The 22839-nt window shown below is 31.2% G+C and overlaps 1 protein-coding gene across 1 annotated transcript in view; it reads left to right on the forward strand.

Annotated features, from left to right (window-relative positions):
* The window catches only part of LOC129218479 (attractin-like protein 1), a 117024-nt gene that overhangs the window by 28505 nt on the left and 65680 nt on the right, over nucleotides 1–22839 (forward strand). Inside the window, exons 5-6 of the mRNA XM_054852760.1 lie at nucleotides 6058–6220; nucleotides 13446–13539. Coding sequence (XP_054708735.1) covers nucleotides 6058–6220; nucleotides 13446–13539 — 257 coding nt within the window. The remainder of the gene's footprint in view (nucleotides 1–6057; nucleotides 6221–13445; nucleotides 13540–22839) is intronic.

Genomic DNA, 22839 nt, shown 5'->3' on the forward strand with positions numbered 1-22839 from the left:
AAACTCATTTCTCTTATAAATAAAAGTGATAATGTTGCAGACTCTTGCGGAAAATCATAAAGCTTTCTTTAACTCTTAGAATTAAAAAACTTCAATTTGAAATATAAAAATTGAAAAATAAATGAGTTGATAAGGGTAATATTAATACTCTACTCTGTGAAATCTTAATATTAATAGTTTCATTTATTTAAAAACAAGGTAAGCATCATGCTTGAGGGAGATAATTTTCCACATTATGGTATAGACTCAAACCTGTTTATCTCAAATTCAAGGATAGGGGAAAAAATAAAGATATTTTTTTTGGAATACAGAGGTTTTGATAGTTAGTAATAAGTTGCAGTAATAAGCAACCGGAACAAAATCAAAGAGTTCATCAATTCCTTGACAATTATTTTATTGAACATGATACTCTGATTTATTTAAATTACAGGTTTTACTATAAGTTTATGTATACCTTTAAGAGGAAAATAATTGTTAAATGCATAACGTTAAATAATTATGAGTTTTTTACTTGATCCCTAATCAAAATAATGCAAACGTTAGAACGATATAAACCCAGTGAACAAAATAACTGTTCTCAATGTCTCAAAGGTGATAGTCATGCAGCTTTTCCACTGTTCAACAGTTCCCGAAAGCTGCCAAAACCTATGCTTACTTGCTTTTTCAAATGTAAAGTAAAACATGTCCACAGCATTTAATTGTGATTGTCACTGAAAAGGAAATGTGAGCTGATAAAGGGTGTTTGTTCACTGGTTAAGTCATCCAGGTCAAAGAGCGATGACGTCCCTGGCAAGGTGGGGCAGTCATCATCACTTAAACATAAAATAGTATTTTTCTTTTTAAAGTACTTATTGTATGGCAAAAAAAAAAAAAAAAACACAAATAATGTTCATGATTGATATTCTATTACATAAAAATAAAATTATAAGATCAAAAGCTTCCCTATAATTGCATGTTAGAATCTTTTTTCAGTAATAGTAAGGCATAAATTTATTAGCACTCTCTACTGACTCTCAATATATTTTTATTTTTTGATAATATTATAAATAAAATCAACTTTTGCTTTGTGTTTCATCATCTGTTTTTGAGCAAATGATTAAAATTTATCGATAAGTATCTTGATTTTTAGACACTAACAATCAAATAAAAGATGCTAAAGGAAAGCTTCAAATTTTTTCATGTACAAAAACAGTTAAAAGCGGTTGGTAATATATGGAAAGTATTACACTGAAAAGTTCATATGTTTTGCTTGTTATAGTGTTTGTCCTTTGTTCCAATTCCAATATATTTCTATTTTTATTTTGATTTCACTGTCTTAATCAGGTATTTCCTGAATAAGAAAAGTTTCACTGATGTGGTCTCATTCTAATACAATAAAAATATCCCTTTTGTTTCTCATTGATGATACCTTAAATTTTTTAATATTTTTTGAAGGCATAGCTGTAAAATTCTCCATTCATTACATAATTAATGAATGGCGTTGCAGGCAGCTTAAAGCATTGTTCCTTGGATTAGTGCTCATACATAAAACAGAGTATGAGTCTCGACCCCAAGGTATATTTATTTTGATTTAAAAAGTAAACTTTAGCAGCATTTCATGTCTATCGATATTAATAGGTAATGATTTCTCTAAGGCTGTTCATTAAGTTTGAAATATCTAAAATTGCAATTTGAAATACTGTATATACTTGATTATAAAACAAGAAATTTAATATAAAAATGAGGTCAAAAATTAGGGGTTGACTTATAAGTGAGACAGAACTTCCTAAAATTTTCCCCAAACAATTCTTAAAAAAAAAAAAAACACTCGAAAACATGAACATTTTCCCGATTTTAGTCCAACCCTTTTAAGCAAATGCTATAGAAGTAAATACTAACACATGCTATAGTTTTACATGATCTGACTGAAATATGGACTAAATAATTAGTAAATGGTTGACTACGCAAAAAGTGCAGGAATCGCTGTATTCGCGAATTTTCCCGACAATCGAGAATTAATGCTCATTTTTTAAAAAAATAATGTATAAGATATGGCTACAGTTATTGATATTTATTCAAAATAAAAGCAATAAGTAACAAAAAATGTGACAGCAAACTCAAACCCTTTAAAAAAATTGCTATCGCAAAAGTGAACCCTTTTTGTGCAAAAGAATAATAATTTTTAACATAAAAATGTTAATTGCATTTCATTTTTCTCCTTTTTACGTCGTTTATATTCAAAATTAGCTGCAAAACATTCCCGATATTTTCTGATAGTAGGGGCTCAAATTAATGTGGGTTTTCGATTTTTTTTTCAAGATTTTCCTCCTAAAAGTGGGGGAGTCGATTTATACGTGAGATTGACTAATACGCAAGTATATATGGTGATCAAGGAATCAAATGACATGTTATACTAGCTATACGCAGGTAAAAAGGTTTTTTATTGCTTACTGTGGTGTTTGTTTTTCGTTCCGGTTTCAATATACAGTGAAATCCTTTTTTATTAAATACTAGTAGAACAAAATATCTGTTTCAAGAAAACAAATTTTCAGTCCCAGTATAATTTTCTTTACATTGCTTGAATTTCATTGCATTAAAATTCATGCTGCAATGAACATAATGTGCAGTCTCTTGAAGCTCACTGTTTCAATATTTCACTATCACTGTATTGCTATTTTTTTCCATTTTTTTCTTGAGTATTTCCCAAATGAGCAAAATTTCACTAGTATGTTTCAACTAAGTACCATAAAATTATTTTAGTTTCTCATTGAAAAGAGCCTTCTTTTAAAATTTTTTTAAGAGCATAGCTGCAAATTTCACCATGCATTACATCATTATTACATGGTGTTGCTGGCAGTTAAGGCATTATTCCTTGGATTAGTGTACATACGCAAAATAGAGTATGAATCTTGACTCCAATAAACATTGTGTATGCTATTTCATCAGTTCACGTTAAGCCTTTTTTTGTTGAATGTATTACACTATAAATAAAGTCAAATATTGTTTCGTTTTGCAATTTTTATTTTGCGTGGATTAGTGTACATACGCAAAATAGAGTATGAATCTTGACTCTAATGTATATTTTAAAGTCAAACTTAAGCAGCATTTTATGCACCTAGCAAAATTAGTTGTTTCTCTAACTCAGGCTATTCAGGAACTTCAAAATATTGAAAAGTTGCAGCTTAAAATAACCAAGAAATTTCATGAAACATAAAATGATTTTTCTTGTATCCGATTCAACAGTTCTGTAACTTAGATTAGTGGGTCTTTCTATGTCAACTGGTATGTATTTGTCCTTTGAAAAACCATCTTTATTTCTCTACAGCTTGCCCTGCAAGCTTTCCATCTGAACGTATTGAGCATTAGTTACGTTATTATTTTTAACTATATGATGTAGATAACGAATAAATACCTTTGTGCTGAAAATTAAAATAATCAATTAACCAACGTTTTGAAGCACAAAAATTACAAAATTACTGCATACAAGTGATTGGGGGTTACAAGGGACACCTTTTTCAATGCAAATAATTGTGAGCTTCTGGATGAAAAGTCATCCATGAAAAGAAGAGTGATGTATGCTTATTTGTAAAAGTGGGTGAAAATTGGGTGCTTTCATCACTTTGAAGTGGTAACCTTCTGCATATTTGAGTTTTTTTAAAGGTTAGTGAGAAGTGATAAATAAATTAGTGCTTTTTTTCTGATTTTTAACTTTCAATTTTTATTTATGAAATAAATTCAGTTAAAAATATTTTTCACAAAACTCTGGGAGCAAAATATTTTTCCATGTTAAGAGAGTTGTATTAAATGGAACAGCATACAGTCCAGGCTGTTTCATCAGTTCACGTTAAGCCTTTTTTTGTTGAATGTATTACACTATAAATAAAGTCAAATATTGTTTTGTTTTGCAATTTTTATTTTGAATGATCTGTTGTGAGCAAAACGGTAAAATTAAACAAATAACAGCAATAATAAAACACAAGATCATGAAAAGTAAGTTTTGAATTCTTATTATACACACAGTAATTAAGACAGAAGACTGTAATAGTTTAATGTGTATTAAGTTTTACACAGAAAATGTCTGCTCTGTTGCTTGTTACTCTAACTGTTTTAATTTCCAATTCTAATATGTTACTATTTTTCTTTATTCACTGATACGTAAATTGGAATAAAATTTTGCCAGTGCATTTTAATTAAATATTACAAAAATTTATTAGTTACTCATCTTTGAAAACATCCTTCATTTTTAATGTAGTTTAGCTGTGAAATGGTCCATTCATTACATTATTAATGAATGGCGTTGCAGGCAGCTTAAAGCATTGCTCCTTGGATTAGTGCTCATACACGAAACAGAGTATGAGTCTCGACCCCAAGGCATATTTATTTTAATTTCAAAGTTAAAACTTCATGTTTTATGTATTACAAAACTAGTAATCTCTCCTAACTCAAGCAGGGTCTTGAAAATATTGGAAAATTGCAGCATGCGAAACATTTTACCAATTTCTCTGTACAAAAATGTCCCCATGATTGAATAGTCTTTTCTTTGTGTCATTCATTTTTTGAGGTTTTTAAAAAAGTTATTTCTTTACTGTATGGTGTTTAAAAAAAACATCTTCAATTGCTCACTTGAACACCTATTGAGGGCGGATGTGAACAGGCCCGGGCACATTAGAACACAATTAAAAAATGCAGGACAAGCATTATATTTTAAAGGAAAACTCTTAAATAAGAAATATGCATACATGTATCAATTACATTGTAAAGTTTGTAACCTATACTGTGCCAGTTTAAATTGTGTCATCAAGAAGGTATTTTTTCCCAAATATCTAACTGCTCATTGTCGAATATTCATCTCGTATCCTGTTCTGATCACTGGGTAGACATGAAAAAAACTTATAAGACCACATGAGCACAAAATTTTTTTTATTATGTAAAGATTATTCTAATTATATATTACTTTTAAACTTCATACAGAGTATGATAATGTATTTTCAAATGATTTTTACCTTCAGTTTTTTTAACTTTATAAAAATATTTTGTTTCTTTTTATTTCTTGTAAGTATTATATAACTCTAAATCGTAGACCATTTATTTAGAAACAAAAGAAGAAAAAAATATATATAAATATATAATTGTAATATTAATAAATATACAATCTGATTATAGAAAAATAACAATTGAGGCAGTGAGAATCAAAGGGATGTAAGCGGACATTTTCAAGTTTTGAGCTAAAACACATTTAAAGTTCCGGTCCAACGTAGGATTCCATTGAAAAGTTTTTAAAAATCATGCTGTATAGCAGCACCTACCAGGGCTACTAGTACTATAGCTTCCTCAAAACCGAGGAGAGGTTCACCTACAATTTGTATTGGTTATCTCTAAAGTTTTAATTTTGGCACTTACATGCCTTTGTTTCTCATTACCTCAATTATAAATTTTTAACGCTTGTAGTATGCTACACTAATTTTAATATTATGGAGGGGATATGGGAACTGTTCATATGTGCCCCAAGGTGTTGTGTTTTCAAGTGCCCCATCAGTAACCTTAGAATTAACTTGCACAAAAAGTGAACTCTTAATTTCATTAAAAAGAAATAAACATTGCATAATAAATTTACTATAATGTTCTTATAATAGTTTACAATAACTTAGTTTAGCTTTATAGCTAGTTTAGAATGTTTTTATGAGAACAAGAGAGTGATAAAATTACATGCAATACCTGAGATACCCAAGAAGTTGTCGCCACAGAAACATAAAATGGCTCATTGCTCTAAAAGCTTGGTAGAACTTTTATTGTCATTACTTAAGAATTTTTGCTTGAAGATTTCTTAGTAAAACTTCCCCTTATACATTTATATATTGATATAGACAGGGTGTTTCAAAACTCTTGAAACCTGTACACATTATTATCAAGCTTTTTTCATGAGTTTTATCTAAGTAGAGTATAACTTTTAACAGTATTCTCGAACATTGATACATTCTTTTGGCAACAAATTATTTTTTGTACAAAATTAATGAAATGGAATAAGTTTTACTACAGTTAGAAAGTTCCAAATTTCTTTACTTTCATATTATGTTTTAGGATTTGACTGCAGCTTTCCTATTGATGAAGGATGGTGGGCTGAAGAGTCAGTCAAAACTAAAATCCAAGGACGGGCCTTACATGAAGCAGTGGTGGTTGGTGATGACATGTGGATTATTGGAGGAGAGAATTTTTATCATTCTGTCTTCCAAAATATGATAAAGTAATTTTTAAAATTATTTTTGATAATTCATCGAAGGCTGAGTTATATGATGCTAGTATGTTCTTGACCTTTTAATTGCATAGAAGTGAAATAACTGTGATAAAAGTGAGCAATTGGGTGGATGGATCATCTAAAGAAAATATACCTTTGCTCAAAGTGGTAGAAATTTGTTTTTTAACACTGTAGTAGGTGTTCTAACAACATTGATTCAAAGAATATAAATAAAATATTTTGTGTAGATTCTGCTAAAATAATTCTTTTGAAATCATTTTTTACCTAAGCAGCATATAATAGGTTTAGTTGTGCCCTTTTTTGCAATAGTGAGTCATTCCATGTCAAGTGACCTAGGGGTCCCCACTCGACCATCTTCGATTTGGATGAAATTTTATAGAGGAGTAGAGATGCCTTTGAAACTAATCTATGCAAATTTTCAGCTTCTTAGATGCAAATCCTGAAGATCTAGGATTTGAGAAAAATGTGATCCAAGATGGCGGATTAACTTTTGGTGCCAAATTGCCAAGTTTACGCCAAATTGCCAAGTTTACACCAAATTTACAGGAAATTTTATTACACTGGAAGCCTGAAATTTTAGGCGCTTAAAGTATGTTTGACCGTTAGTATATTCAAGTACTTTTGTGAATTTGAGCTCGTTAGATTTTGTGTAGCATGAGCGTGAACTTACAAAAAATTGCAATGGGAAATTTTTTTCCCGAATTTTAGGTTGTCATAAAATCTGAGCAAAAATAATTCAAAAGCTTGTACTGCGTGATTCTATTGTAAAAGTGCTTGTTTTTAATGGGTTACAGTTACAGAGCTTAAATATCTATTATCTAGAAGATATTGTGATTCAAAGTGGCTATCAAAACTGTTCAAGTGAAAAATAGCCCATTTTCAAAGCGCAATAGCTCAAGTTTGTCACCTCACATCTTCTTTTTGTTCATAACATTAGAAAAAACACATTTTTTCCTTTCAAATTAACTTTTTTCTTCGATGGTATTCTTTCAAATAAGGATAGAAAAACGAGCTTGAAATTATATCTGTCGTAACGAATTGCCATGGTCAATCTCAGATTACAGGACATTTTATAAGACTAGAAGCCTGAAATTTTAGGAGCTTTAAGTACTTTTGGTTGTCAACACATTCTAGTATTTTTGTGAGTTGGAGTTCATTAACTTTTGTGTAGCATTTATGCAAAGTCTGGACCAAACCAAAAGAGAAATATTTTCCTGGATTTTAAAATGTCATAAATTCTAAACAAAAATGATTCAAATGCTCTAACTTTGTAATTCTATTGTCAATAAGCATGTTTTAATGGGTTATAGTTGCAGAGCATAAATATTGATTTTCTAAGAGATATTGGCATCCAAAGTGGCTATCAAAATAGTTCACATGAAAAAGAACCTGTTTTTAATGCCCTGTAGCTCAAGTTTGTCACATTGCATCTTGTTTTCGTTGGTACCATTAGATAGAACATATTTTTTCCTATAAAATTTTTTTTTTCTTTTCGATGGTGTTCTTTCAGATAAGCGGGAAAAAATGAGCCTGAAATGCTATTTGTCGTTAGCGAGAAAATCTCGTTCTACAATAAATAAAGAATGCCGTGACAACCGACTTATAGGAATTTTGCAATGTTGTAAGTCAGAAATAGTTTTTATGAATCATTTAAAAACTTCTTTTGTAAATTAAATATGTTAGATCAGAAAAATATTTTGTTCAGGAAGCTGATACAATAGACAGAACAAGATAATTTTCTTTTTTTATCGTATTTCATTTGCAAAGTATCTTTTTAAAAGATTAATAAAAAAATATTTCTGACTTATAACAGTTGCAAAATCCCCATAAGTCGGTTGTAACCAGGGCTGCAGAGTCGGATGGAAAATGGCCGACTCCGACCCCAACTCCGACTCCTGTATTTTGAAACGCCCGACTCTGACTCCGGATTTTTTTTTAAATTGTGTTTTTTCAACTCCCTCTCTCCCTTCAGGGGAAGGAGGAAAACCTCTAAACAGAGATTGAAATATTAATTCCTTTTTATGAAAATTTCACATTTTGTTTTTTATTGTAAACCCAAGACGTATACAACGTTAGAAATTCAATTTAAAAATCAAATTTTCCAATAGTTACGAGTTAAAAAGTAAGATCACTTAAAAATCCCTTTTAAAAAATTGAAAAGGATTACCTGTAATTTGCCCCCTTTTAATGTTTAACAAATAGATATTGATCAAATCGTGTGCTTTCAATTTGTGAGAGCTGTAACTTGAGAGGAAAAAAAAAAGCTTTTTTTCTAAATCCAAATTCTTGAGAGGGGGTGGTTTACTCCGGTTGACATCTATCTGGTAGATGACACCCAAAGTTAATTTCAGAGTTTATAAAAAATATAAATATTTTAATTCTGAAAATTTTCGCGAATATATTTTAAATTATATTTCATCAATAAAATGTCAACGAAAATATGGCACATATACGTCAGGAGCTATTTTTACACAAAATGCGACGGTATACAAATTTGTACGAATAGCTTTTACTATACCCTTATTCCTTCTTCGCCTAATTTTTAATTTAAATTTTATTGGCTGCTTTAGAATTAACCTCAATATGAAGATTTTAAGATTAACTGCAATAATTGAGTGTTGTAATCAAGAAATCATTTACATAATTTTGTTCCATACTTTTTAGTGAGAACCAAGCTTATAGAAATAGTCTTAATAAAGAAAAAAAACATTAGATTATTTCATCGGATCTTTTGGATTCATGCTTTTGCACCAGAACTTCTTTGAATTTGCCGATCACCCTTAAAAGTTTCAACCTTAGCCTTGACTTACTAATTTCTTACAATTTTTTAACTATTTTATATATATAACTGAGATCGAATAAAACACTATATTTCTATTTTTATTTGAAAGTGATTATTTGAAAATGTTAGGCAACAAAACTGTTTGCTGACAGTTGCTATTAGTTAAGTTAAAAAGCAAGCAAACTAGGGGACGGCTACAGAAATTTCGGTAAGCGCTCAAGCTAGCTGATTGCCATAACAGCAGTTATTTTCTCATTAGTATCTTTTTATACATGTAATCGAACCAATTGGTATTCAGTTTTAAAAAAATACAAAGAGAGTCAGTAAAAAGGAAAGAAAAAAAGAAGCTCGGAGTCGGAGTCTGCATGTTTTCCAACGACTCCGACTCCACAGCCCTGGTTGTAACGGCATTCACCATTCTTCATTTATTGCAGAAGGAGAATTTCTCGCTAACGACAAATAGCATTTCAGGCTCATTTTTCCCTGCTTATCTGAAAGAACACAATCGAAAAGAAAAATTAGTTTTACAGGAGAAAATATGTTCTATCTCATGGTATCAACGAAAAGAAGATGCAAGGTGACAAACTTGGGCTTCAGGGCATTAAAAACAGGCTATTCTTCATGTGAACTATTTTGATAGCCACTTTTGATGCCAATATCTCTTAGAAAATCAATATTTACACTCTGCCACTATAACCTATTAAAAACCTCCTTTTTGACAATAGAATTACAAAGTTCGAGCTTTTGAATCATTTTTGTTTAGAATTTATGATGTTTCAAAATCCAAGAAAACGTTTCTCTTTTGCGTTTTGTCCAGACTTTGCATACGTTCTACACAAAAGTTAATAAACTCCTATTCACAAAAATACTAGAATGTGTTGACAACCAAAAGTACTTAAAGTTCCTAACATTTCAAACTTCCAGTGTTATAAAATGTCCCGTAATCTGAGATTTAACATGACAATTCGTTACGACAGATATAATTTCAAGCTCATTTTTTTATCCTTATTCCAAAGAACACCATCGAAAAAAAACTTAATTTGAAAGGAAAATATGTGTTCATTCTAATGGTATAAATGAAAAGAAGATGTGAGGTGACAAACTTGAGCTATTGCCCTTTGAAAATGGGCTATTTTTCACTTGAACGGTTTTGATAGCCACTTTGAATCACAATACCTTCTAGAAAATGATATTTCAGGTCTGTAACTGTTACCCATTAAAAACAAGCATTTTTACAATATAATCACGTAGTACGAGCTTTTGAATTAGTTTTGTTCAAATTTTATGACAATCTAAAATCCAGAAAAAAAATTTCCAATCGCGCTTTTTCACAAGTTCACGCTCATGCTCCCCAAATCTAAAGAGCTCAAATTCACAAAAATACTTGAATATACTAAATAGTCTAAAATTTCAGACTTCCAGTGTAATAAAATTTCCTGTAAACTTGGTGTAAACTTGGAAATTTGGCACAAAAAGCTAATCCGCCATCTTGGATCATATTTTTCGGAGATCCTAAACTCTCAGGATTTGGATCTAGTAAGCTGAAAATTTGCATAGGTTAGTTTCAAAGGCATCTCTACGTTTCTATAAAATTTCATCCAAATAGGAGAAGGTCGAGTGGGGATGATTTGAAAAATTAGGTCATTTGACATGGAATGACTCTATTAAGTATTTTAATAATTGTCATGTTATTAATTAACTAAAATACTCACTTTATTAAGATGTTGTTTCCTATTTATTTTTTATTAAAAATAAAAAAAAGAAAGATCAATTAATTTTTGTGCAAAGTTTTTTTAGAAACACTTCTCTTCTAGCAGATACATAATTTTGCTGTTCCTTCTTTGATGATGGAAGTCAATGATGTCTTCAACCAGTTGCATACACGATCCTTAACCTTCTTTTTGTTGAGCCTTTGTCTCTCATAGCGTTTTTTTTTGAGAAGACCAAACAGATGGAAGTCATAGGATGACAGATATGGGCTATGGGGAGGATGTTCAAGTGACATCCAGCCCTCGTTCACCCACCTGTACATGATACAATTTCTGCTCGGACGTCAAAAGTGATAAATCCACCTGGCACACATCTTACGAAAACCTAGCTTCTCTAATTATGGAGAATGTACTACCATAACTTATACAAACAATGTTGTTGGTGATGCCTGTGCTGGGTCGGCAATCATGGCTCTTGTTTTCATATTTCTCATGTTCCTCCACAAATTCTTGAGGCCTTGCAACCACCCTTGTTCCTGATAGCGTGTCGTTCTTTTATTGTGCAGTCAATCTCCTCATATCTGCTGGTTTTACAACCACCCTCTCCCTAGCAAGAAACTTAATAATGTGCTGCACAAAAGGTAGCCCTCTGATCAGATGTTGTCACAGTGGGTACTGTAAAGAAATAGCAAGGTCGCTTTTTCCCTGTTTCTTTCACTCCCCTCACCCATGATATGTCAAAATGCAAGAAACCTTACACTTTATATATTGAATGTTTGAGGCCAAAAGTCTTGTATACATGAGATTCATCATATTTCCAAAATTATAGAAAAAGAAAAAAACCCTTTAAAATACCTTATGTTTGTCCTATCTTTAGAAGAGTTAGTTATTCTACATATCTTTGATTTCTTCACAGACACCTTATTTTCAGTTACATCGTCATGAATTACTCAGAAAATTCACCTTCCCACCGCTGTTTTCATCTTGCTGCTAAAATTATAATAATAACAATAATTGAAGGAATTCCTATATTCTGGAAAAGACTGAAAAATTTGCAAATATTATTCAAAATCAGGGAATTTTTCAATATTGACCTATCCCTAGAATGATTGTGTTAGTAATTATAAGTATTGATTGTCATAGCTTAGTAACATTTCAAAGTTGTGTTACAGAAGACCTCATTTTATGCTGGGGTTACGTTCCTTGGAGATGCCACGTGAATCAAAACCGTGTAAATTAAGACTTCATATTAGTATTAAAATAGGGGTTAGGTCTGTAAATACAAAAAAATCATTCTAGTGATGAATAATTGTATAATAAATTTAATGTGCACTAATATCGATTTCTATACATAACATGCATAAAGAAAACAAATTAATTTAGTGTTTATGAAAAGGAACTGGCTATGATAGTCTTTTGGCAGTCAAGAATTTTTCTCTGTAGTTCTTTGCAAAGCATTAATGCATCCATGATCATTTCCATAATAGAAATCTTCCTTCACTAACAAATCAGAAAGATCATTTCTATTGTATTTTCAAGGAATGGCTCAAAGTTTTCAATGTTAATGTTTTTGTTTCTGTGTCATCAATGTCGGTATCCTCGTTGCTTTTGTTCTTTGTCACTTCTAAAAGCTCTTCTTGCAGTGGGTTCTGAACTGTGTGAGCTTAATAGCTTTAATTCCGGAAAGAGCTCTGGAACTAATTGCATAAAATCTCTAGTGGCTCAAGCTCCATTATTAACACGCCAAAATGCAGTTTATTATATGTAATCTGAAATCTCAAGGAGTTTGGATTTTGAAAGAGGGGAAAATTTTATCGGTTTGAATTGCCACATCCACATAAAACAAAACTCATCCACATAAAATAAAGGCGTCAAATCTTAAACTGAGTATAGTCGAAATCGTGTAAAATGAGGGTCTACTATATTTTTAAAAGTTCTTTAATTTCCCATTTTTGTATTTTTTGTGTTTACATTTTTAAAAATGCAATCTTTTTTCATACGCTTTCATAAAAGTGTGTATTAAAGAAACTAAAAGTATCTAAAAAAGAAATTAAAGAGATTCTCAAATGTCAAAGCAGTCTCCCAAACTCAAGGAAACTTAAACTCTTACTTTAAAAAAAGAAGAAAAAAGTTTGTGAAAATGCAAATGTTCATACTTTAATGATGGACATTTGTCAAACTTTAAGCACTTTATTTATGCTTAGCTTGGTATAGCTTGACCACGAAAAGAAGGCGGCAAAACATTGAAGCAAAAACTATTAACAAAACTCAATATTTTGGAATACATAGGATTAGCGAGACCTTTCCTTTTACTATTCGGTGCTTTTTGGCAGATTCTACCTATTACAAATCATACAAATAATGTCTCACTGCAGGGTCATCCACCTTCTTTTCTTGTTAAAGCTTTAATTTTATAAAGCTATCTTTTCGACACGTCCTTGGCTTGTTGTAGAAGTGTCACAGTAATGTTTAGTTTTATGCCTTTTAACAGTATGGTGATTTTTCAACAAACCTCTCAATCTATATAAACTTTATTTAGTTGCAATGAATCGTTTCCAGATTTCAGGGTTGTTCAATTTCAAATCTAAAAGTTATAAGTCAAATTTATGTTTGTCAGTTTTAGCACCTTAGCAGCTTTTTTTTTTTTTGACAATTATGTATTTGCTCAATGCTTGTTTAATGTCTCTGCAACAACTCTAATAAACTGACATTTATTTTTTAGATATAATTTTATAAAGAAAACATGGAAAGTTATATCTAGCGAATCGTCTTTTGAACCTCTTGCAAGATACTGCCATTCTGTTGTAGCTTATGAGGTAAGCTTTACTGTTCAGTAATTGTGTATCATAATACAGTCGAACCTCCATATATCGAACTTCTACATATCAAAATTTTCTATGTATCGAAATCCCAGAAAATTTCTATGTTCATTACTTAGAAAAATTATTTCTATATATCGAAAAAATCTCTACATATCGAAATTTTTTTCGAGACATTCGTAGATTCTTTTTTCCACTTTAGACTGTTTGTCTCATGAAAAATGAAAGTTAGGGGAGAAAATTATGTTCACTAAAGGTTACTACGAAACTCATAAGGAATCTGGGGTTGAGGGGTATGTAGATAGATCGTTGTTTCGTTCTGGAGTTCTTAAATTCCCTCAAGTTTATTTCAAATCTTAGTTGTAACCAGTAACATTGTAAAATCAGTTTCAAGTTCTTCCTTTTGTCTGTTGATTATCATTCCTCGTCTTTTTAGCTGCAGTAAAAGTCATTCAAGTTAAGTAGATTGATTTTTGACTTTTCTTTCGATTACATTGTCAAAACGAAAATCCCCTAATGTTGCGGATCAAGCTGAATTGAAGAAGAATGAAGATGTATGAAGGCGCAAAAATGTAATCTTGGTTATTTTTTTAATTACTAACTTTTATTTTATCCGATGCTTGTATCAATTAGAAATATGCTTTCATACACGTAAATAAGTTTTAATTTTAATGTTTTAGGAGACTTTTAGGATAAAATAAGATCGTTTCTGTATATCAAAATTTCTATATATCGAATTTTTTTCCGACGATTTGCTACTTCGATATATGGAGGTTCGACTGTAATTTCGAAAACAAAGCTGTTAGATTGTGTTAATTTTTAAGATCTAGTTCGTCCAGTTCAGTGTTTAGAAGTAGCGCGCTACAAGTAGCGATGCTGCTGTAGTAGCTACATTTTTTAGTTTGTAGTGTAGCACACTACTTTTAAAAAAAGTAGTGTAGTGAGTAGTTCGATACAAAAAAATTGTAGCTTGTAGCAATTTCTGAAAACTACTTTTAAATAAACTTAAAAGAAAGAATCAAGATTCAAACGAATTTGACTGGCACAAATTTTGCACAAGTACATCAGCGGATGCAATGAGAAATAAGACTCATAAAAATACAAGCTGGCCTGGATATCATTTTGACTCCATATGTTCTAACTGTTTGACACCATTAGTTTGTTTAGCATCGTAATTTTCATATTTTGCCAATATTTGTATTGAATAGAGCTTAAAAAGAAACATATACGAATGAGCATTAACCTCCAATTTAGCAACTTGTTTTTCTGCCAAGAATGTCCTGTTGGTGAACATTTTAGATTTTAGATTCAGTTCCTATACCGTAAAAGCACTCATTTTCGCGAGAATGAAGATATCAGTGATTTAGCGAGTGGAAAATTTCTTGAATTTTATATGAACCGATCGAAAGTTGAAAAACAAAAATATTTCGAAAGGCAAAAATTTTAGTGATTACGACGGGCACATTTCTGTTGTTAAAACATTGTCCCTATACTCCACGTGCACCACAAAAATATTTCAATTTAAAAATATTTTTGTATCCCACCCTTTTTTCCCACAAAATTTTCTTCAAAAAATTGATTTTTTTTTCAATTTTAATTTTTAAAAATGTTAGGTAAATTTTACAAAACTATCAAGCTGAAAAATATAAACAGTAAAGTAGGTAATTAGAGTTAAATAGAACTATTCGCTCTCCTGCAATATTTAAGTCTCCCATATAATACTCAAAGATATGGATTTTTTCCAAGTTCAAGTTTTTTTCATTTTAAATGTATTATTTTTTTATTATTCTTTTGCAAATGTTGATCTGAAAATGTGTTTGCTATTAATTTTTGAACTTGATATTTTTTAAAATTTGTATGTAATTTTTTAAATATAAAAAGTAAATAGTCACTTTTTTGCAAGAAATTATAATTTTTAGGCTATCTAAATGTTTTTAAATTTGAATAACTGTTTTTGCAGTACATGTGGGGTATACGGCTAACGTTTTATCAACAGAAATTTTAAGATTCTATACAAAGTTTTTTTTTTATTCGATTTGGCCTAGCATACAATGCTGATTCATACTTTGATATGCAAGTTGGCACGAGTTGCTGTTGTTCAAATTATATGAAATTTTTTTTTTAATTGTTTTGACATAGAGGAAAAACATAAGAGGTTATGTGACTTAAAAAATAGACTTTCATGTTTTGCATGTCTAGTGTGTGTGCGTTTTATTTACTTATTTTTTGAAAAATAGAGAAGTAGCGACTACATTTCAAAAGTAGTTTGTAGTTGCTATATTTTGTAAAAAGGAGTTGTAGTTATCTACATTTGTAACAAAGTAGTTGTAGTTCGCTATGAAAAAAATGTAGTTTTTCCAACCACTTGTTAAAGGTCAAGATTAAGAAAATTTCTAAGTGGCCAGTGGCCACTAAACCCAAAAAACTTGATGGCCACTACTGTCGCCGAGTGTTAAAGTACCAAATGGGAAAGGAATTTTTACAACTTTCAAGAAAAAGCAAATAAATAGAACTTTACAGAGTTATTTTAAAAGCAATAAACATGCATTTTTTTCCTCAAAATAAATAGACAATTAAATCAGGGAAAAGTCGTCAGAAAACTGCATTTTTGAGGCAATTTACAAGAAATACAATTTTGCTGATAAAATTTCACTTTTCCAGAAAATAACTAATTAAAAAAAAAACATAATTTCTGGCCCTTTTCATGTTATTTACACTGGTTTGCACTGAGATAGTCATTCAATTCTGTTTTTGAATACTTAGGCAATTAAATAGTCTTGTCTGCTTAAATCTTTCGAATGACCAAACATGGCGACTACGCGAAAAATTTAAGATATGAAAGTAATTTTAATGATTAAAAATCCTCAAAAAACATTAATTTAGATGAAAGAGTCAGTTTTAGCACATTAGCGTCTAAAGCAATATGGAAAAAATAATATTTTGGATTTAAAATTTGAAAAAAAAAACTGCATTTTTCAAGAAAATAATTAATTATCCAGGGGGGGGGGGGGATACCGCACATATTCGGATTGTTCAATAGTTTGCATTGTATTGTAATAAACATACAATACTATTTTTGAAAACGTAGGCTCTTAAAGAATCTTGTCTACTGCCATCTTAGGAAGTGACCAAATATGGCGACTGCGCTAAAAATTAAGATTTATGTTTTTGAATTTGTTGCATAAACATAATTATAAAATAGAAAATCCTCATTGAACCTCAATTTAATTGAACTGTTATAGGTTTTAGCAGATTAGCATCCAATTCAGTAAGGATAAGATAAAATTTTAAATACAAAATTTTTCATTTCTCAAGAAAACTGTTTTAAATAATAAAAAACAAATAAATGCTTTACAGCGCATTTTGCACGATTTTCATTAGTTTGCATTTGAATAAACATCAAATTTGCTTTGTTTTTGCAAACTTAAGCACTTAAGTACTTTGCCTACTTCCATCTTGTGAGTGACCAAATATGGCGTCTATATTTCACACAGAACTGAAAAGTATTGCCGTTCTGGTCAAAAAACGATCTTCTTTGATGTGTTTATACTCAGGCTTATGTTTCCAAAGCAATTTATCTTCTTCCACCCTCTTAAATCACTGGTCATACCAAGATTTTTTTTTCTTTGGAACAACAGGGGGGTAAATGGCGACTGAGAACGTTTTTTTAGTCTGACCACTTTTTCAAACTAGGTCGCCACGTGGCGAGTGGCGACCGTGAATCTTGACCTCTACCACTTGTTCAGTTACATAAAGGCTATTTGATTTCTGCTCCAAAATTGCAAGTTTTGTGTCTGGAAAATTTTCTTGATGATGAACTACAAGTGGCAAATAAGAGGGAAAAAATACCTTTGTGGAGAAAATTTAAAAAAATATATGGAAACAAAAAATCTTAAAACTTGTAAAGAACTGCAGGCATGTGTTTTGAGTTTTTAAAGACCCCCTCTAAAGTGCAGTTTTGAGTGGAAAGTCACCGATAAAAGCAACTTGAATGAACAGTAGACTGCTTAAATACGAGGGGGTTTAAAAATGTAAGGTAACAAGCTTATGCAGCAGAAAAAAATATTCAGGAATCACAAAAACCGTTATGGAAGAAATCGTCATAATTGTGAAACCACATCAAGATGACTTGCTGAACTGCAGCTTTGGTTCTAAAATGCTGACCTCCCAATCGTTTCTTTAAAGGTCCAAAGTGATGGAAACCACTTGCTGCTAGGTTAAGACTGTAAGGAGAGTGGTCCAATTCATGCCCGGCATTTGGCCAATCAGAGGGAGGTCAGGTGACCCCTTCTAGCTTTTAAAAACAAAATGGGATTTTGCATGTTTTTTGTGTTTTTTTCCACAAAATGCATTCAGTACGCATTTGTCCCTGAAAGGACAGGCCTGGTCCAATACCTTTCAATGCAAAAACCTTATCATATTTCTTGTTTCTATGTCAGACCATGTTTCTTACAGTGCAGCATCTTCTACTTTACATTTTGTCCTATTAGAAAATCAACACACCAGAGCTCTTGTTACCTTACTTTTTGATACACTTACGTTGTAAAAATAGCAAACAAGTCAAAATATAACTCAGAGCAAAAATTTAGTATGTGATTCCCTTCAAGAAAAAGCTGTTAAGCTATAAAATTTTTCTCAAAAAATCCCATAATTATAATTTTTGTTATCCAACTGGTTGTGAAACTAGTAATTAATTTTAAAAAAAGCAATAAATATAGGTTAGAAATCTAATGTAACAAATTTATTGCTATATTTAAAGAAAGGCAAACTAAACATAATAATGGAAAAAAATTAATTTGAACTTTGACATCTTGAATTCAAATTATGTTTTTCGCAATCACGAGTGTGTGTGTGTGTGTAGGCGTGTGTGTTTGTGTGTGGGCGATTTGTGTATGTGTATGTGTTTGTGCGTCTGTATGTATGCGTGTGTGTATGTCTTTGTGTGTGTAGGTGTGTGTGTAGATGTGTGTGTAGGTGTATGTGTGTGTGTAGGTGTAAGTGTTGGCAAGTAAGTGACCCAACCTGGAGACTTTTCGCTAGAGGGCAGCATTGTGAGGCAACCGGCTGGTCGACAGTGGTGCTGCAGAGGGGGCTGGCGGGAAAATAAAATGATAGCACATCAAAACAGTCAAGTGAAAACAATAAGCAATCGTGATTGCTCAAAAAACAAATGTGCTGGGTACTATGACATAAAAATGAAAAATGGAAATCTTACGCTGGATTAATTATGTTTTTATGTCAATTATATTGGTACAGTCGAGTCACGACTTACGCGAGGGATGCGTTTCAAGACCCCTCGCATAAGTCGAAATTTCACGCTGTGGAGAAGGCTATATGTAAAATCTTTTATAAATATACGTACCCAATTATTTTTTTACTTGTAAACACCACCTAAAACTGTTAGAAATCATTTCTCAACTATAAATTATTGTTTCTTACATAAAAAAAATGAATTTTTATTTGTATTAACAAAAAATGTTTTATTTAGTCCAAAATACTGCTACGAGGCACAAAATCAATGATTAATGGGAAAGAAAGATATAAAATAAACCTGTGCGGTACGCACAATATGTAGTAAGAAAAACAGATGCACTATAGTTGTATGGTAGATTCATTGATGATATTTGTAACTTAGAAAAGAGAAGATGATGGTGGTTTATGCTGCATGATCAAACCGTTATTGTTATATATTTTTATATAAACAACAGTTGCTTCGCTAGTTTTTTTTTTTTATGTTTTTTTATAACATTTCCATCTATGGTAACACCCCTATTCCTAGTTTCTTAAATTCACAGTACAAGAGCAGTTTCCATTTTAATAATTTTTGCACTTTCCTCAAATACTACTTGGTGAACTTTTACAGATTTCCTTTTCGTGACTTTTAGTCGTACATATGGACATGCAAGGGTGCCCATCTAGGGGGGGGGGTGTCATGGCTCAGACTGCGCCATTGAAACTTTTAGGGGGTATGTGTTTTAAGGGTTATTTTCCTCTTTTTTTGGGGGGGGATCTTCATGGTATTGGAGGGGGTGTATCCTTGCTCTTAAGGGGGGTGGGCACCCCTGGTTCATGCACATAACCTTTAGCTTTTCTTTAATTGTCAGAAACTTTTTTTTTTTCCTTCACAAAGTTTTGATGACAGCGCTTTTAGGTGTCATTATATTTCATCAACATTCACATTTGAAATGAAAATAATAAATGGAAGAAAATATGGAGAGGGGGTATTTGTATAAGTGATGTTTAGACTAGTACGATGTGGGAACTTCCACTCTCAGCGATGCTAAAGGGATGAAGGTCCATTTACGAAAAAAAAAATTTAATAGCCAATAACAAAGCCAATACTTACACATCGCAATTCCTTTCTAAACATTTTCGTGTTGCGGGCGAGGAATTCACGTTAGATCTAAAATTCTTTGTTGGGGAAAAAATCGCATTTTAGCCATTTTGCGTAAGTTGGAACGCGTTGCAGCGGGAGTCGACTGTATCTAAAAATTTTCACTACAGATTTGTTAAAGTGAATTTCTAAAGCTTTTCTTAGTGCCATTTCTATTTTTTATGCTATTTTAATGCCATTTCTATACTTTTGCTGCTTTTATTTGTAAATTGCGATCTCATCCAATCTGCTGTGGGAATGTGATTTTTTTCATTTTTGACACTACTAATCTTTTAGGCAAAGCAAATATATAAATAGCTTATTTGAAATCATTAATTGATGTTCTTTAATATACTTTTGCTGCTTTTATTTGTAAATTGCGATCTCATCCAATCTGCCAGGCTTGGAGTAATCGCCGATTACGTAATCGTAATCTGAGTAATCGATTACGTTTTTGTGTAATCGTAATCTGTCGATGGGATACTGCCGTAATCGTAATCGAAATCATAATCAGGATTTTCATGCGTAATCATAACTGTAATCTAAGTAAAATAATCCGTAATTTCCCCTTGTAATCGTGTAATCTTGACTTTCTAAAAGAGAAAACATTTAAGCCTCCCTTTTATTAATGTATGGAAAGATAACATATAGTGCAATAGTAACATTGAAAACAACTTCTTTCGTTAAACGACTATTCAGTGCTCATCCCCACTCGTCCCTGTTTGCAAACAAGAGTCATAAATCGAGCCCCATCTTAAAGTGTTTAGTACAATTAGTACCCTGTGGGCGCTTTTGCACTTCTTGGCTTCTTGGGAACGTCTTCCCAAATCCCTACAATTGGTCATTCATCAGTTTCCCTTTCATCTGTCAATGTTAGGCAATCAAGCGAAGCACATTGCCGCCTCAAAATCGTATTTTGCAGAAAAGTACAATGATATCAAAAGTACAACTAAGTTTTGCGCAACAAAATGCTTTTGTTTTTTTTTATACTTTCATGAGAAAGTAGTGAATGACTGAAAAAAGATTTTGTCAAACGAAAACGGAATTCGCATTTGTGTTTCAGTGATTCTTTAAGTATTCTTGCCTCTACACGTATTGCATTTATTTTTTGCTACATGACATCTAATTTAAACCCTGGTGAATAAGATCCTCGCATAGTTTCATCTTAAATGTATGTTCATATGTTTACAACTGATTATCTCTAATTAATGAGTATGTATGAAAGTAAAAAGTTTGCATTGACAGATTTTATAAAATTTGTTTTCGTTTTATTGTATCAAGGAATTAACACAAATTTTGAACTTTAATTATCTTTTAAGCTACATTTTTAAAGTGAGAAAAATTGCACTTCAATGTTGCATTAAAACTGCGATGTATAAATATCATTATAAAATACTCATTTATGCAAAAAAAAAAGCTGTGTGACAAAAAAGTGGAAATCATAGCAAAAATATGTTATGTCCAATCTTTTTTTTTTATGAGTGTTAAGTTGAAGCCTTTTAGCGCTTGTAAAAGTGCAATTTATATGGTACGTGAGTGATTCAAAAATGAAATCAAGTTGTAGGGGTCTAACACTCATAAGTATCTTTTTGCTAAAAATAATACTACCCAAGTATTTTTTCACCTCTGCGTCATGTGCTCCAGTTCAACGATTGTTTAGCATTGCTGGATTTTTTTCACTTCTCAAAGAATGAGAGAGAAAAAAAAACAGACATCTTTGAAGTATTAATTACACTTAAATGCATTTAATTCCTTTTTTTTTATTTCAATTGTTTAGTTCCGTATTTTTTAGTTACACTTTCCGCGTATTTTATTACATTGCAGTTTTTCTGCATAAAAATCCATAGGAGGTTCTTTTTTTTTTTTTTGAATAGCTGCGCATTAAATTAATTGGTAATATATTAAATAATTGAGAGTACAATGATGAAATATACCACGCAATTTTTAGAAATAATAAGCTATAAAATGTTGAGCAGTTTAGCAATAAGCCATTGCCCTTAGCCAGGGCTAAGGCAGAACTACTGCAATGGCAAAATAATAATGAACAGCCGAGTCAAAAACAATATGCACTGTGTATCCATTTGAATAAGAGTGTGCCTATACCTGTACAGTCATTGTGGCATTGTGTAATGTACGCAATTTGAATTTTCTAGATTTTTTTTTTATCTTTCATATATTGCTCTTTCCCTGCAACAGCGCAATAATACAAAATAAATAACCTTTAAGTTAATACTACACGGTAGTTGCAATTATCTCTTTAATATTAAATCAAAAATCATAATTTTCAACTATCACGTTGTTGATGCAAATGGGTGATATATATACAATATAATATAAGTCGGTAATCGTAATCAAAATCATAATCGGCATATTATAATCGTAATCGATTACATTTTCTACATAATCGGATAGTTGCTGTAATCGTAATTATGTTTTGCCAGAGGATTATAATCGTAATTGTAATCCCCCTTTTATTGTGCCCGTAATCATAATCGTAATCGATTACATTCCCTCGTAATTGACTCCAAGCCTGCAATCTGCTGTGGGAATGTGATTTTTTTCATTTTTGACACTACTAATCTTTTAGGCAAAGCAAATATATAAATAGCTTATTTGAAATCATTAATTGATGTTCTTTAATAGTGTCGAATGTTAAAAATGCAAATGCTGAATCGATGACTTAGTTTTAGTTTTGTTTCAATCATTTTCAGTTTTGTATTGTATACGTACAGGGTTAGTACAGGTCATGGAAATCCTGGAAAGTCATGGAAAAAAAGTAAGAAAATTTCAGACCTGGAAAATTAATATTTTCTTTAAAAGTCATGGAAATGTATTTGAAGTCATGGAAAAATGTCTTGTAACAGTAGAGAATTAAAACTTTGAGTGATTTCACCATATTGCATGTAAAAGCTTTTAATACTCGA

The sequence above is a fragment of the Uloborus diversus genome, chromosome 3, assembly GCF_026930045.1.
Source record: "Uloborus diversus isolate 005 chromosome 3, Udiv.v.3.1, whole genome shotgun sequence".
Lineage (NCBI taxonomy): Eukaryota > Metazoa > Arthropoda > Arachnida > Araneae > Uloboridae > Uloborus > Uloborus diversus.